The 18,087-nt window shown below is 47.5% G+C and overlaps 1 protein-coding gene across 1 annotated transcript in view; it reads left to right on the forward strand.

Moving 5' to 3' along the window:
• The window catches only part of XYLT1 (xylosyltransferase 1), a 296,727-nt gene that overhangs the window by 270,686 nt on the left and 7,954 nt on the right, over positions 1 to 18,087 (forward strand). Inside the window, exons 9-11 of the mRNA XM_081132516.1 lie at positions 1,776 to 2,038; positions 8,884 to 9,079; positions 14,611 to 14,944. Of these exons, the coding sequence (XP_080988642.1) occupies positions 1,776 to 2,038; positions 8,884 to 9,079; positions 14,611 to 14,944 (793 nt within the window). The remainder of the gene's footprint in view (positions 1 to 1,775; positions 2,039 to 8,883; positions 9,080 to 14,610; positions 14,945 to 18,087) is intronic.

The raw sequence follows: 18,087 nt of genomic DNA on the forward strand, positions 1-18,087 counted from the left end.
ATGGACAAGGAAAGAACGGTGCTCTGCCACCGAGGCCAAGTCCCTGCCTCCAGAAAACCAAGATTTAGAAGCCCCTGGTAGCAGGCTCAAGGGGAAAGTGATAATAGTCACGTAATAATAGCAGCTGACACTGTGTGCCAGACTCTCTGCTCAATACCCATATTATACCCACTTTAAGGATGCGGAAGCTGAGGTCCTGGGTGACTTGCCCAAAGACATATACAGCTAGAAAGTAGAACCCAGGTGGTCTGTCTTTTCAGTGCTACTATAAAGGTACTGAGCTGACCACAGAGGCTGGGGGTGTCAAGGGTTCCTGAAGCAGAGAAGAGATGGGATGTTCAGGATCATACGAAAGGTATTTGTTATCCAGGAGCTCCCAGTTTACTCAGTTAGCAGCTGGATCCTAGGATGATGCAGTAGAAAGAGCTTGGGTTCGAAGGGCATCAGATTGAGGTTCCAATCTTATGGCTGTGTGAATTTGTACATATCACCTCCCCTCTCTGAGCTCAGTTTCCCCATCTGTAAAATGGTAATCAGGATACCCGCTTTGCAGAGCTGTCAGGAGGATTAGAGGTGACGACATAACCGCGATGCCCTGCATCTAGCGAGGACTAAGTAGTTATTGTCATTATTGTGGCTCTTTATCCACAGCAGCAAAAGCAGTACTAGACCCAAACTTAGGTCAATAATTACACTAGACCATAAGCTCCTCAAGGGAGGGGGCTGTGTTTGAATTGTGTCCGAAGCCCCAGACAGGGGTCAGCAAACTAATCTGGGCCAAATTCAGCCCACTGCCTACTTTTGTATGGTCTTCTGTAACACAGCCACACCCATTCATCTACTATTTTGTCCACAGCTACTTTCACACTACAACAGCAGAGCTGAATAGTTGCAAAGCTGGAAATATTTATTACCTGGCCTTTCACTAAAAAAGTTGGCTGATCCCACCCAGACCATAGTATAAGACCTGGTAAATAACAGATGCTCTATAATTTATTTCTTTAATCCTGGACCCTGGGTCTTAATCCTGGCTGTGTCATTACTTTGCTGCGTGACCTTAGATAAGTCCCTTTCCGAAACTCTGTGGGCCTCAGTAAAACTTGGCTTACATTATTGGTCTTCAAACTGCATCATAATCACCAAGGAAGCATTTTTGGATACAGATTCCTAAACCTCCTCTCTGGAGATGCTGACCCTGCTGCAATGCCTAGGAGGCAATAGGGAGTGGCGGGGACTGTGATGAGCTGAAGAAACCATGCCTGTCTAAAAGAACAGCTGTTTTTCAGCTTTAAGCAGTTGTTACCATGTAGGAACATGGGCCTGGGGTTGCTGGGTCTATTTCTGTTTAAAGAGAAGCCAAGAACTGTTTCTGTGAAGTCTTCTACTTTTTAAATATTGCCAGCTAATTCAATTTTAAAACACTCTGCTGGACAATTAAAATATATCCGTAGGCTGTATTTGCCCTAGACCTCCAGTTAAATGATTTCGGAGATCCAACCCATCTATAAACACTGGGGTGTGATTTATTTAACAAACATTTAAATGATGCTTCCCAGGTACCCGTCATTGCTCCAGATGGTTTACAAATATTAACTCATTCCATCCTAACACCTTTACTGTTGTCTTCATTTGATAACGGAGGAAACTGAGAGCAGAGAGGTTAGTAAGTGCCTGAGCTGGGATTCGGAAGCAGGCAGGCTGGCTGCAGAGCCCTGCTCCCCACTCCCACCCCCGCCCTACTTGCTGACACTGATCTTTTCATCCCTTGAGCACAGCAGACGGCCCGGCCCACCTTCTTTGCCCGCAAGTTCGAAGCTGTGGTGAACCAGGAGATCATCGGGCAGCTGGACTATTACCTGTATGGGAACTACCCTGCGGGCACCCCTGGGCTCCGCTCCTACTGGGAGAACGTCTACGATGAGCCCGATGGCATCCACAGCCTGAGCGACGTGGCGCTCACCCTGTACCACTCCTTCGCCCGCCTGGGCCTGCGCCGGGCTGAGACCTCCCTGCACACAGACGGGGAGAACAGCTGCAGGTGAGCCTGGGGAGGGCGACACAGGCTGGGAGAGGGACAGGACCAGGACCAGGAAGGAGGGAGCAGAACTCCCTCTGCCTTAGGGGCTGCAACTCCACTGCCTGCTTCCCCCTCCCTTCCTTTGTGGAAAAAGCATCTCTGCTACCATCCCAGCGTTCAGAGCATGTCCTGCTAAGCCACCACCAGAATTTCACCTTTTCAGAACACCAGATCTAATATTTACCCAATTATTTCCTCTCAGTGGGCTCATTTTTTATGCTAAGCATATATATTTTCGAAGGAAGCCCTATGCCACCCTATTATATAGCTGTGTTTGTCTTAAATGGAAGGTAACCATGGAAATACGGAACTTTTTTTTTTTTTTTACTTTTTATTATGGAAAATGTCAAATATATTCCAAATAGAGAGGAGAGTGTAACCCCATGCTCCCGTCACCCAGCTCTCGCAATGACCAGCCCAGGGCCAATCCTGCTTCACCGCCCCCTCCTCCCAGATCAGTCTGATGGAGTCACAACCCAGACATCACATAACCTCAGCCATGAATATTTTCATATATCTCTCTGAAAAAGAAAGACTCCATTTTCATACATAACCATCTTACCATTACCACACCCAAAAATAGGACCAAAGACATTGGCAAAGTGCAGAACTATTATTTAAAGCATTCAGGTGCCCCTTCAGGTGTCACTCAGGGTCATCTCACCTGCCACTAGCAGGTACCAGCTGACACTTGAGGAGAGAGTGTTCTAGGATGTTTGGAAAGAAGAAAGGAAGGTAGGGAAATGAGCCAACATATCCCCTGCCCTCCGCTGTCTTTCCCTAAGCCAAGCAGCCCTTCTCATTTCCTTGGCTTTTCTTCCGTTCCCTGGCGATGTGCATGGCAGATGTGTACATATTTGCAGCGAGAAGTTGGCGTCCTGTTCGTCCCTGATCGGAGTTATAATATTAGCCCCCTCCCCGCCGCCCTGCGCCTTCCGTGACGCTAATGATCCTTTTTACCGCCGCTGCTGTTCCACGGAGCAGAAACTCGCAAGTTTGCTTCATCCAGCCCTTTCCTGTTGCTATTGTCAGTAATGGGCCATTGTAAATAATGTCCTGATGAATATCTTTTTGCAGAAAAGCCTCTTATACTCTCCTTTTTTTTTCAGATTATTTTTTTTAGGCCGGATTTTCAGAAGCGCCTCTAATCACTCTCTTTCTCTTTGCCGTCCTCTCTTCCCCTCCTCCCACCTCCCTCTTTTAAAGCAAAAAGAAAAAAAAAAATAGCATCATTCTCTCTCCACGGCCGTGCGCCCCTCCTTGGCCAGCTCTTCCCTCTTCTCAGGAACTGTTGTGAAAATCCCGGGAACACGGGGAAGTTTCCTGGCTGGGGCCTCCTACGGGGCCAGCTGGGTTTCTGCAGGGCTGCCACGGTTTATTGTTTTCTCCTCATGGCCTCGGCCCTCTGCCCTCTCCCTGCAGGTCTTGGCTTAAAGAAAGCCCAATGTAGCCCTGGCTGCTGTGGCTCAGTTGGTTGGGTGCTGTCCTGTGCACTGAGAGGTTGCTGGTTCGATTCCTGGTCAGGGCACATGTGCAGGTGGCGGCTCCATCCCTGGTAGGAGGCCTGCAGGAGGCAGCTGAGTGATGTTTGGCTCTGACATCGATGTTTCTCTCTCTCCTTCTCCCTTCCTCTCTCTCTCAAAATCAACTTTTAAAAATCTTAAAAAAGAGGAAGGAAGGGAGGGAGGGAGGGAGGGAGGGAGCCCAGTGTGAGGAGCCTGGGACCTACTGATTGAACTCAACTCTTATTTACTACCTGTTGACCTTGGACAAGTGATTAACCTCTCTGAGCCTCAGTTTCCTCATCTGTAAAATGGGAATAATAAAAAGCCTTACAGCATAAGGTGTCATGAGGTTTAAAGGAAATAATCTTAAGAAATGACGTTGTGACTTATGTATTATTATTACCCCCATTTGAACAGCATTTTAGATACAAACTGCTTAGTAAATGTTCATGCCATTATTATTAAGCTGCCAAAGTCAACAGGGAGCCTAGTATGTGAGCTACACCCTCCATAGCCAGTTACATGAACTGCTCATTGCTTCCTCTGTGCTTTCCTTTGCTTATAGCACCACTGTCCCCTAAAAGCCTACCCTCTTCCAGTCTCCAAGGGCCATCTCAAGTGCCACATCCACTGTGAAACTTGCTGAGAGCTCCCCCGGATAGCCCACCCCCTCCCTCTCCCAAGCTGAAAATAGTTCAGACTTACCTCCAACCCTCCCATTGGGTGTAGCAGCAGTACCTTGGGTCAAGGTCAATGGTGAAGGTCTTCTCCCCCTGCTAGCCTGGGCACAGTACGAATCCCCAGTACAGAGCCCAGTGCCACGCTTGGGAGCTGAATGTCATTCAAGAATAGTCTTAATCACACGCTTCTTAGAATTTATAAGGTAAATGATCCTATAAGAAATTCCAAGACACCTCCAATTTATTTAGGTTGTTGAAATTTTCTCCCAGTACTTGTTTTGGGATTAAGTGGCCATCAAGGTGCCTCCGGCCTGGAATCCTTTGACTTCTCCCTCATTTTTTATTATAATAGAACTACTGTGCCTTGCTGTGGGCAAAGCCAATATATTTATGAATGTGAGCCTGAAAATAAATCAGGACGAAGGACCCTTATCCCAGAAGGCAAAGGAGAGTAAATCCCTGCCCCTAGGATATCTGGGGAAACAGCAAGTGAAAACTTTATTTCAAGAGTCTCATTTTCTTTGGGCACTTCATGCAAATTGTGTCTTTCCAATCTGTGGGATAAACTTTCATAAAAATAATGTTTATTGATTTTTTTCTCATTATAAAATAACTCATGCTTGTTGCAGAAATTTTCGAAAAGGCAGCTTGAGAGAACAAGAAAATAAACTTTGCTTGTGAGCCACCCTCCAGAGATAAAGATGTCAGTATTTTATTACAAGTCCTCAAATTCAAATGCCCTCCTGGGCCAGGCAAGTAGCGTGTGTCAGCTGGTGCTGGCCCCTACAGCGTGAGCTGCCGGTGCCAGCCTGGAGCGCCCATGGTCCCGGTGCTGAGCTCCAGCACGTTCTTGACCTATGGGAATGCAGACACTGAGCTGCCAGCTATTTTTCAAGATAAATCAGAAATTGCAATTTTTGTGTCTTAATTTTTTCAAAGCCTACTTATTTAATAAGAAAAAAAAATACCTTTGGGTTAAATTAATGCATCTCTGGCATTCTGTTGTGTTGTATATATAGTTAAAATGAGCTCCCTTCTTAGTCTTAATTAGGTATCGTACACAGTCAAGACAAGTACCGGAAGGCTTTGTGTTCAGTCCTGGGTTACATGTATTCTAGATGTATCTTAGAAGCAAAGGGTTTAAGAGAAAATCTTTCTAGAATTTTATCTCAGTCAACAAGTATTGATTGAGCATCCACCATGTGTCAGGCTCTATGTCAGGTGCTGGGCATTTAGCCATGACCCAGGCAGACCAGGCCCCTGGGTTCAAAGCCCTCTCATTCTGGTGTGAAGACAGGCCATGCCTAAGCACTGGTACACAAGAACAAATGATCAGTTGGGATCAATGCTCTGCTGGGCATGAAGGTAAAGTCACGTGATAGCAATGAGTTTGTGACTTAAGATTCAGCAGTCAAAGAAGATCTCTCTGAGGTGGTAACATTTAAGCAAAATGGTAAATCAGAGCCAGCCATGCAATCTAAGAGGAGACAAGCATTCCCAGCACAGAGACTATCCTGTGCAAAGGCCCTGAGGTGGAAATGAGCTTAGTGTGTTCAGGAATCCAAAATAATGTCTATGTAGAATCCAAAATAAGGTCTGTGTGACTAGAAGGTAGTGGTTTGGGGCAGAGAGAAACTAAATGAGGCTAAGAAGGAGGCAGGCAGGGCTTTGTAGATCAGGCAAGGAGTTTGGATTTCATCATAAGCATTAAGCGGAGCCACATGCGGCATTTAAGCGGGGGACGGTGGATATGGCTATTATGAGGTTGTAGTGGATGGAAAGCAGGAGGGAGACAAGTAAGGAAACTCCTGCAAAGGTCCAGGGAAGGCATGGTGGTGGCCTGGAGCAGGAGGCTGGCAGTGCATAGGGGAGGAGAGAGTGGATTCAGGTGGAGGCAGCAGAATTTCTTGATAGAAGGGAAGAGAAAGCAGGCGATCAAAGACTAACTCCTCGGTGACCAGAGTGCTTGACCATTGCTCATTTACTTGACTCCTTAGCAGGACCCCTTGTGGACTGCTCCCTTCTGGAAACTCTTTCTTTTGACTCCCATGCCAACAAGCTCTCCTGTTCTTCCACCGTCACTGACCCCACCCACCTTACAGAACAGACATTGACAGTGTATTATTTAGCTACTGCAATAATACCGCCTAACAAGCCCCAAATCAGTGTTTTGAAATGATAATCATTGCCCAGCCGGGTGTTGCTCAGCGGTTGAGCGTCGACCTAGGATCCAGGCGATCGGGGTTCGATTCCCGGTCGGGGCACATGCCCAGGTTGTGGGCTCCATCAATGGCTCTCTCATCATTGATGTTTCTGTCTCTCTCTCTCCTTCTCCTTCCCTCTCTCTGAAATCAATAAAGATATATTTTAAAAAAAGGAAAAAAAAGAAATAATAATCATTGACATTGATGTAGAGCTCAAGTTTGCGGGTCAGTTGGGGAGTGTTCCTGGTCTCAGCTGTCGTCTCTCCCAAATTTGCAGCCGCTGCAGGTGGGGAGCAGGGCTCTGTTGTTCTTGGCTGGGAGTTGTTGGCTGGGACAACTGGGGTGGCTCTGCTGTGTCCCAAATGTCTCACCCTCCAGCAGGCTAGCCCAGCAGGCTCCCAGTTAACCAAGGAGTTAATCTTTAATCACCAGCTTTCCTTCCTCTTCTATCAAGAAGTCCTGCTGTCTCCTCCTGAATCCAGCCTCTCCCCCTCTCTGCACTGCCAGCCTCCTGCTCCAGGCCACCACCATGCCTTCCCTGGAGCTTTGCAGGAGTTTCCTTACTTGTTTCCCTCCTGCTTGTGTCCATAACCTCATAACAGCCATATCCACCGGCTCTGATTAATGCTTACGATGGAATCCTTACCTGGTCAGCAAAGGCATGCTCTCATCACAAAAGACAGGAGAGGAAATGTTCAAGGCTTCCTGGGGTCCTGCGTGGGAACTGGCATGCCTTACCTTCTGCCACATTCTGCTGGCCAAAGCAGATTCAGGAGTGAGGAAATAGGCTCTGCCTCACCAGGGCAAGGAAGCCTGCAAAGCCATGTGGAAAAGAGCATGGAGACAGAAGAGGGGAAGAATTGGAGGCATTGATGCAAGCGACCACAAGATCCTATCAGGGCTATCTGTGCCGTCCAGTACAGTCGCCACTAGCCACCAGTCGGTATTTAAGTTAAAATTATTTAAAATGAAGTGAAATAAAAAATTCAGTCCCTCACTCATAGCAGCCACATTTCAAGTGCCCACTAGTCACAAGTGGCTAGGGGCTGCTGTGTTGGAGAGCACAGCTGTAAAACGTCTCCATCTCAGCACAGAGGTCTGCAGCACAGTCCAGGGCGAGGAGTTTTGGCTCCCAAAGTCATGCCCAAAGCAGACTTGTGTGAGTCATGACACCCACCAAACAGTCTGAAGAGGGTGCAGGCTTTTTTCTCAGAGCCCTGGAGGCATCCCAGTAACTAGGCAGTGATTTCTGGAGATGCGGAAACACAGGAAGGCGGCTTCCCTAACCATTGTAATTGGACATAAAGACTTAAGCGCCAGATCAAGACCAGAGGGAAAGAGGCTGAGCAGAAACAGTGATTTGTGGAACGCTGTTATTAAGGAGCCACAAGCACCTCTAAGTGCTGTGCAATTTACACATTGCAGAAGCCAGCAGCCTTTTATTCCACCAGGAGAAAAGACAGAGCTGGGCTCGTCCAAAGTTCCTCCCTCCCTTGCTCCCTCCTGGGGCATCTCTGCTTAATTTCCCTGCCCCTTTCTCCCAGGGAGCCTTTGTGGATCAAAAACATGCATCTTAAAACAACAGCTACCTCTTCATGCATGAATATATGGACCTTGGATTAATTTTGAGGGATAAACATCCAATGTTGTGGCTGAGAAGGACAGTGAGAGCGCCAATCAGCACAACCTTTTTGATAAAGTTGGACAACAGACATAGAGAGCCCCTTGGAGATTAGAGATAGGGGGAAAGAAAGAGGTTCCAAAAACTATGTTTGCTCAAGGATATTTAATGCAGTATTGTTCAGAATGGCCAAAAAAGTAGAAACCAGTTACATAGCCAATGATGGGAACTTGCTCTGTAATCTACAGCATTGCATGCAGTGGAGTAATGTATGTGTGTATCACGTTTTCAGAGACTTTTCAAAAACGTGTGATAATCCTTGGGAAATACTATGAAGCAAAAGCAGGACATAACCAGTATGTATATTATGACCTCAGCTACATGAGATTTATGCAAATATATGCATAGAAAATAAGGCTGAAGGGAAGTAGGTCAATATGACATTGTTTGCACACCATCATTGCTTCCCAGGACCTAGCACCAGAGGGTCAATAAATATCTGTAAACTGACATCGTCTATGTAAAGAAGCATCAAAAGTAGCAGTTTGTATATTCTTTATTGTGCTTTCGTAGAGTCAACGTACTTTACATTTATAATCAACCAAAAAGCTATTGTTAGTAGTTATTGAGATCATAGATACACAGAGTCAGCTTTCAGGAATATGTTAAGCATTGTATAAAATGGGGGTTATTTTAGGAACAACACCGGCGTGCTGGGCGGGCACCCCATTGTGAGCCTCCACATCTCCAACCCTGACCCATGAGCAGCTCGTATGAGACTGTGCATGTTTTCCAGGTACTATCCAATGGGCCACCCAGCATCTGTCCACCTCTACTTCCTTGCTGACCGCTTCCAGGGCTTTCTGATCAAGCATCATGCTACCAATCTGGCCGTGAGCAAACTCGAGACGCTGGAGACATGGGTGATGCCAAAGAAAGTCTTCAAGATTGCAAGTCCACCCAGCGACTTTGGGAGGCTTCAGTTTTCTGAGGTAAGAGGCCAGACATTGTTATAATTCACTGTCTTTTACATCCCCCTTCTTGCTGGGTCTTGTTTCATGATCTGACACCTGTAGCTGGAGATGGAGGAGAAGGGGACTTGGAAAACCCCAAAGATGAGCTCACCCTGTGCCTGAAGAAGGTTCTCCAGTCCCAAACACTGGAACTGGCATCTTAACAGGGCAGGAGGAGAGGGACAGTAGACCAAACCAACCTGGAGCCTTGGTCTATTTTTTATAGTAGAACTATTTTTTTTTAATTTTTTTATTCTAGCTAGTGACACCTCCTAAACTTGTGTTCATAATAGAACAATAACAAACCAGTTTCCTAATGAAGTAGTGGCATTAGTTCTGTTTTACATATTAGAAAACTGAAGCGTATAGAGATTCAGTGATTTTCTAGATCATAGCTAGGAAGTGGGAGAGCTCAAAATTAAACCCAGGTCTCTTAGGCTGCAAATCCTGTGCTTAGTTGTGCTTTTGTCTCCCTAGTTTTTAGCACAGGGTTTAGCTTAAAATAAGTATCAGATCAATCATCGAATGGATGAGTGGATGGATGGATGGATGGATGGATGGATGGATGGATGGATGGATGGATGGATAAATGGGTGGGTGGGTGGGTGAATGGATGGATGGATAATAGATGCATGGGTGAGTGGATGGATGAATAAGTGGATGGATGGATGGATGCATGGATGCATGGATGAGTGGATGGATGCATGGATGCATGGATGGATGGACAGATATGTCAGTGATTGGACAGATGGACTGATGCATGGATGTATGGAACTATGGAGTGTAGTTTCTACCTCTCCAGTACAGCATCAACTTTTAGTTATTTTTCTGCCTGGGAAGATGAATCTATCCAGCACCACCCTTGTAACATCAGTCCTACCTCCAGACCTGATCTGCCCTCTGCCTGCATCTCCAGCTTCATCCAGTACCACTCTCCTCCCCACTCACACTTGCGTATTTGTCAAACATGCCAAGTTTGTTCCTGCCTCGGGCTTGGCATGTGCTGATCCTCCTGCCTAGAATGCTTTCCTGCAGGTTTTCACCTTTTTTTGGTCATTCTGATCTAAATCCAAATGTTACATTTTTCAAGAAGCTTTCTCTGCCCACCCACTTATGCCACAGTAGCTACATTCTTCACATCCTTATTTTATTTTTTTCTTAGCATTTACCATCTAACGTGACCTTTTTGGTTTCTCTGATCACTTGGTGACTGTACACAAGAGAGCTGAGACGATATCCCTCTCACTCACTGTTGTATCCCCAGCACATAGAAGGGCATGTAGCATTTGTAGATGCTAACTAAGGTGAAGGGATTAGCCAGAGAACATATATGCATAGTCCGGTGTGGTGAAGGCCAAGGGAGGGTGTGGGGGATGGGTGGAGGTGGGCAAAGGGGGGAAGTGAGGGACATCTGTAATAGTGTCAAAAACAGCAAAGGTTTCTGAATGAATGAGTGCCTGCGGTTGGCTGGAGACCATGGGAGGAAGGGAAAGCAGGATCAGGCTTGGTGAGGGTTGCCCAAACAAAACTACTCAGGGGCTTTCTGCCTTCCCTGTCGCCCAGTGGCTAAAGCAGTGATTTATCCCTGGTGTTAAGCACCAGCAATGAGTTTGGCTGCTGGCTTGGGGGCCTATTTCAGAATGTGGAGAACCTTAAGGGATGGGAGTGGGCTGGGGGTAAGTATTCTTACCCACTTATATTTTCCTTGCCGGTCTTTTTCTAGCCACCTATAACCCCACCTGGCGGGCCTGTGCCCTGCTGAGTGGGCACTGAACAAGCATGGGTAGGAGTTTCTTGTGAAGCCATCGTTTTCAATTAAGACTCCAAATGGATTGGCTGGATTTGAGCTGCCATGGGAGCCCTCTCCATAAATTATTGGCACCAGGGGGCAATTAGACACTGCCCCAGTTGGAGTCTGTGCTGGGGGCCCAGGCGGCCAATTGAAGACATTAATGTCCCATTAACGAGATGGATGCCTAGTGGCCAGGCTCTCCCTGTTTATCAGCCTGCCGTTGGGAAACCGGGCACTTCTGGCAGTGACAAATGACGCTAGCCACTCGTGGCTGGTGATTTGTGAAGGTTCCTGCTCTAGCTCCGGTCCCTTGGTGTGAGAGCCACCAAGATCTCTGGCAGAGAACCAACATGTGAGCCCTGAATCTTGTATTTTGAATTTTTTCTAAAGCCTTTATTTTAAGGCAAATGTAAAGTTGGACAAGAAGGAGGGAGAGACCTGCATGGACACTTCATGGGCTGTTGAGAAGTTCCCTCGTGTTGGCACAGTCCCAGGATTGTGCGTAGGGCCTGGCTCATGGCAGATGGGCAGCTCAGATAGATTTCTCCATCCCGTGGGAGTCCCATGCTGGCATCTTGGAGAGTCACCTAGTGCCTGTGATATGTGAGGCCAGAAGGAACAGTGGTGAACCAGACAGACCAGACCCTTGGTGTCATAGAACTGCTCTCTAGTGGGGCAGCCAATGAGTGAGCAAATAAATGAACAAAAAACATTTCAACTAATGGCAAGTATTATACAAAAAAAATAAAATTCCATTCATGTGATTGCTGGGGCCTCGAGAGGCTAATGAGAACTACTTTCAATGGGATGATTCATTCAGGAAGGCTTTTCTGAGAATAATTTTAGGGGTGAAAACTGTAAAAGAACTGGAACATTTTTAGATCTTCTAAGAGAAGAGCATGTGCAATGGCCCCGAGGCTCCAGGCAGGAGCTTGGCATACTCAAGGAGCAGCAAAGCCAGTGCCACCAGAGCACAGTGATCGAGAGGGAGAGTGATGGGACGGAGCTCTCTGAGGGACGGGACAGATCAGGAGGGATCTTGCAGGCCCTGGAAAGAACCTTGGATTGTATTTTAAATGCCATGGGAAGCCTTTGGTGGGTTTGACCCTGGGGGAGCAATATGTTACGCTTGAACTTGAACATGCCCTTAAGTATGAGCAGTTGATCATTCTGTAGTGAATGGTGTGGACTTCCAGAGCATTGGTGAGATGATCGTGAAGGCCACAGAGGCTATGACAGCAGCAGGGCTCCGTCTCGGGAAGCCCCTCCTCCCTCGTGCTTGGGGACAGCAGCTGACTTTCTCCTCTCAGAGTTTAGAAACAAGATCTAGGTTTTCCACTGTCGGCCGCTTTACATGTCCGTGTGCTCAGCCCCTGATCATTCATGACATGGATAGGTGATGGATGGAGAGGTATAGAGATATACTGAGCACCTACTATGTGCTCAGCACTGTTTTGGGCACTAGAGATACATTGATGAACAAGCTGGATGTCGTCTCTACCTTCATGGAGTTGACAGTCTTGGGCTAGGGAGAAAGACTAAATTAAAAGTTGCAATGCTGTCCCCCCCTCCCCCCCAAAAAAAGCTACGATGGGCACATGCTTAGAGAAGCACCTCCGTGGTGCCTCTAAGCAGGGAAGGCTTCCAGGTAGAGGTGACACCCTGGATGAGATCTAGATGATAAATAAGAGCTGGTCAGGAAGAGGGTAGGGAAAGAAGGCAGACTGGCAGAGAGAGCTGGGGGTGGACACAGGATCAGAGGCAAGAGAGAGTGTCCCAGGGGGGCCTGGAGCAGGGGGTGAGTGGAGCGGGGAGAGAGGGTCAGAAAGGAGCAGACCCAAAAAGACCAGACCTCTCAGTGAGAGACCAGACTTAAAAACAACAAGATACTGAAGGGGATTGCACTTAGGATCAGGTTTCTTTAGAAGAATCTCTAAGACTTTGAGGCGGAGCTTGAATCCTGCTCTTACTTCAATCAATAGTATCATTTTAATTCCTACTGTGTTCCAGCCTGTGCGAGAGACCCCAGGGGTCCTCAGGAGCACCCAGCCCCTGCTGACCCACAGGGTGGCAGAAAAATGCCGAGATTTCACATGTCTGAGAGGGACAGAAATGTCACAGCAACCCCTACCTCTCCTACCCTTAGGGCCACTCTTTAGGCCGCGGTCTAAAGACAGAGAAACCTGAAGCAAGCTGTGAGCCTATGAATGTGCGTGGATCATAGGCCCCCTGGTAGGTGGTGGCATTCGGCACGCGTGTTGGTGAGTGAGTGAGTGACTGAGTGACTGAGTGACAATACATCGAAGAGTAGATAACACCGCCTTTGGGGTCAGACTTCCCGGGGCCCCCCGCTGACTCCGCTCCTCACCGACCATAGCAAGTTATCGAACTGCTCTGAGCCTGTTTGCTCATCTTTAAAATGGGGGTAACGACAAGAGCCTCCCCTTTGTGGAGCTGGGAGTGCGGTTAAACGAGTCGGTGCGGCCAGGCATTCGGCGTTACGGTGGCACACGCTCTCGGCCCTGTTGGCCGTGCAGCTCTGTGTTCTGTGGCGGGAACGGACACAGGGACTCGTGGTGGGAGCTAGGAGAAAGCACAGCAGCTGTGCCCCGCATGTGGAACGTTCTCAGGGTGCAGGTGTGCCTGCCGTCCCCTGCACCCTCACCCGCAGGCACACGCACTGCAGATGCTGGCCGTGCAGAGGCCAGAGGAGCAGTGCGAGCCTGATGGTGGCTCGGCATCTGCCTCCAGCACGCCCCATGCTGTCCTCAGAAGCACTGCACTAAACCTCCTGCGAGCAGAAGACCCCAATTTAATTTGATTTGAAACAGCAGCAGAGCTCAGTATCAGGGATCTCTGCAGCTCATTCATTTTTTGTCAGGTCATTCACTCGACGGATGATTGAGCACCTACTGTGTGCCAAGCACAGTGCTGGGCACCACGAGAGAGCAGCGGGCCCCGGCGCAGGGATTTGAGCCGTCGGAGGACAGTTCACAATGTCTTTCTGGCTACTGGGTGGAGAGTAGATTGCAGGCGACAGAAGTGGAAGGCGGGAAGGCACGTGTGGATTCACGGAGGGTCAAAGCCGCGAATCCGCTGGCTGGCAGGAAGGGTGGATTGTACAACCGTCTCCCATCCCTAGGGTCCAGCTCAGGATGGGTTAGGGAGGCCAGAGCTGTCTCTTCCTGGGAAAGCCTTGTGAACTCCTGCAGATGACAGGCGATGCTGAGGGGCCCTCTTTTTTTCTAGCTTATGACAGGGCGGCTCCAAAACCAGAGCCCCTGTCTTGCTCAGAACAATCACACTAAATAGAGGCACGTGATCCGGAAAACCAAGGAGCAAAGTGGAAACCAGCTGTACCTGTTGAATGGCAGAGTGTATGTTTCCTTGAAATGGCCTGAAAGCAGGGATTCATTCATTTATTCATTCATTCAGTGCACATTTTTTCCAAAGCACACACCGGGTGCCAGGCACAGGAGGCCCAAAGGTTTAGTGAATAGACCACAGACCTTGTAATTCCCCAACCTGGGTCCAAATCCCAGATCTTCTGCTTACTGCCTGTCTGACCTTGAGCAAGTAACTTAATTAGAGCCTCAGTTTCCCCATTTCCTCATCTGTAAAATGAGTAGGTGAAGCCTAGTAAGCAAGATCCTAGCCCTTTCCTGGACCCAGCACCTTAGCTCAGGCTCAGTGATCTCAGGACTCACTCTCGTTTCAGGTCGGCACTGACTGGGATGCCAAGGAGAGGCTCTTCCGCAACTTTGGGGGTCTCCTGGGGCCCATGGACGAGCCAGTAGGCATGCAGAAATGGGGGAAGGGCCCCAACGTGACGGTGACTGTCATCTGGGTGGATCCCGTCAACGTCATTGCAGCCACTTACGACATCCTGATTGAATCCACTGCCGAATTTACCCACTACAAGCCCCCTTTGAACTTGCCCCTGAGGCCTGGGGTCTGGACAGTGAAAATTCTCCACCACTGGGTGCCAGTTGCAGAGACCAAATTCCTCGTTGCACCTCTGACCTTCTCCAGCAGGCAGCCCATCAAACCGGGTGAGTACTACCACTGTCCCCAAGGGCAAATAGTCCATCCTGAGGGCCTCATGGGTCCTTCGCCTGAGCAGGCATTGCTGCCCAGATGTGGGGAAGGGGACCACTTTCTAGAGCAATGCTCTGTGTTCTCAAGATTTGCTTTTCTACCTGCACACTGTGGTGACATCATCTGTCTATGAATTAGATAACTTTTTATTAGATGCTCTCCCATTGGACTCCCAGAAGGGCCTGATCATATTTAAGACAAGATGGAAAATAAACGCAGGAAGATATTGAGTTTTAGCAAATCTTGTTCACTGTGCAAAAAATATTAATTAAAACAGGAAATTCTGTTCGTCAAAAATATGATACACTAGGTTAGCGATTTTCAACTGATGTGCCGCAAGAATTTTTAAAACCTGCAATACCTGACTATTTAGTCTGGGCACTGACCTCTTTTCCCTTAGATTGTCAAATAAGAAATGACAACAGCTGCCCTGGCCGGTGTGGCTCAGTGGGTAGAGTGTCGGCCTGCCCACCGAAAGGTCTCTCTCGAGTTCAGTTCCTAGTCAAGCGCATGTACTTGGGTTGCAGGTTTCCTCCCCAGGCCCCCCAAGTTGGGGCACGTTCAGGAGGCAACCAATTGCTGTGTCTCTCTCACATCAATGTGTGTCTCCCCCTCCCTCCCTCCCTCCCTTCCACTCTCTCTGAAAAGCAAAGGAAAAAATATCCTTAGGTGAGGATTGACAGAACAAAACAAAACAAAATGACAACAGCCAACACAATAGCTGTCCAGTGTGAATGAATCGAAATTATACCTATTTTTTGGTCAGATTGGCAAAAAATATATATTTTTTTGGTGTGCTGCAGAGTGTTAGTAATTAGTTTATGTCTGCCGGGAGATGAAAATGGTTGAAAGTCACTACACGGGGTAAAAAGACACACAACAAACTAGTGGAAAGTATTTGTGACACTTACAAAAAAAGTGCTCATATTCAGAATATATAAAGAAATTCCATAAATCAGAACAAGCCATAGCCACAGGCCAAGTCTTGCCCACTTCCTGTTTTTGTAAATAAAGTTTTATTGAAACACAGTCACGCCCATCCAGTTTCACATCGACTATGTGTGCTCTGGGGCCACAGTGGCAGAGTGGAATAATTGTGACAGAAACTGCCTGGCCCACAAAGCCAAAAATATTTGCTACCTGGCCCTTTATAGAAAAATGATTATTAACCTCTGTTGTAAAAGGAAAAACAACATAAATGGCCCACATACAGATAGAAAGATGCTCAGCTTCACAGATAATGAGAGAAATGTAAATGAAAAGAAAAAAAGAGACCCTGCTTCACTCCCGTCATGTTGGGGAACATTGGAGGGTTCGAGAGTGTGTATCACAGCGGGAAGGTCAGAGAGTCATGAACGTCGTTTAGCGCTGCTGGGAGGGTTAAGCGATGAAATGAGCTTGGAAAATGGCTTAGCATTTTCTGGTAAAGTTGAACATGCACTTACCCGACTGCACAGAAATTCCACCCCTAGGTATATGCTCTAGAGACTTGGGCAGAAATATAGCAGAGCTGTTCGTAATAGCACTAAATTGGAACGTCGACGATGGAACATTTGAATGAGTCTCTAAAACATAATGTTGGGGGGGAAACATCACAGAAGGAATCATAATGAGGGCGCATGTATTTAAAGTTTAAAGCCAGGCCAAGCCAACAATAGATTAATTCAGGATTCCTTTGTCGGTAGAAAGCTGAGAGGAAATTAAGGGAATTATAAACAAACTTCAGGATTGTGGTTTCCACTGAGCATGGAGGGCAGACAGAGGGATGTCAGACCCCTGGTGTACCTGCCTTTTTGTTCTTTTTTTCATCCAAAAGGGTTTTTTATTTTTCTATTTTCTCCTTTCCTTTTATCACTGCGAACATCTTCCTTTCCATTCAATCCCACCACCAGGAGGAACCACTACCAAGAGTGTGGTGTGCATCCTTCTAGAGGTTTCTTAGTGCTTTTAAAGCATAAGCATAAACACACAAAATAAATCACAAACACATTGTCATTTTGTAAAAGCAGAGTGATGCATTTCGTAGTGAAACTTGCTTTGGTCACTTTCCAAGTCAGCATATATTTTAAGGACCCCCAATCTGTCCCCATTGGTGGACACATAGCTTCTGTCATTGTTTTCATAGATAACACTGCAAAGAAGATTCTTGAACCTAAAACTATATGCGTCCATGCAGATACATCCATAAAATAAATTCTTAAAAACAGGATTCCAGGGTCTCTCTCAGGATTTGAAATTGTTCATCTCCATCTAACAGATCACAAACCCAGAAGGCAGAACGATTGCAGCCTCTGTTAGCTAAGAGTTCTGAGCTGGCTGCCATTAGTCCATGGCACAAGGAGGGGGGACATAGATATGGGGAGGGGACACCCGGAGTCTTAAGGAAAGGGAGTGTCGAAGTGGATTCTGTCGATTTATGCTAAGTTTCTGTGCTGAGCAAGCAGAAAGATAAGAGACCTCGTGTTTTCTGGAGATGGGAGTCTGCTTCTCCACTCCCCACTGAAACGGGCAAAAGGCAGCCTCCCCAGAACTGCCTGGACCAGCACACGGCCACTCGGGGCCCCTCAAGCGTCCCTTGATCAGGTTCACGTCCTTGGCCTTCCTCGGGATCTCCACAGCCAGATGTGGAGGGAGCGATGGAAAGGGCGGCCTGCTCCTCACGTCGGACGCACCTGGTGGACAGAACAAAAGAGTGGTCCTGAATCCCCCCACCCCCCCACGCCAGTAAAGTAGCCTGGCCCTTCACTGCATCCTGAGTTTCCCAATTTTTTTCTCCTGGTTTCTGAGGCTGGCAAGGCTTTCCCACCCATGACCAGCATGAGCTGGGGGTCATTCTACCACACTGGGAGCACCCCCTCTTCCCACATCGTCATCCGTAACTATCTGTTAACGATGTTCCAGTGACAAGGAGCACGAAGGTGGGAGCCATGCAATTTGTAAAATGATTCATCAAGAGTAATTTGCTATTGATGCGTCCCTAGTAATCTCAAGAAATTTGATGAGATGGAATTGAAGAAAATTTAATTATAGAGGCGAGCACTGCAGGCTGATGTTGTAAGAGTACGTCCCACGTTAACCTCACCTTTCATAAGGGTTT

Source organism: Miniopterus schreibersii, assembly GCF_964146895.1.
Source record: "Miniopterus schreibersii genome assembly, chromosome: 3".
Lineage (NCBI taxonomy): Eukaryota > Metazoa > Chordata > Mammalia > Chiroptera > Miniopteridae > Miniopterus > Miniopterus schreibersii.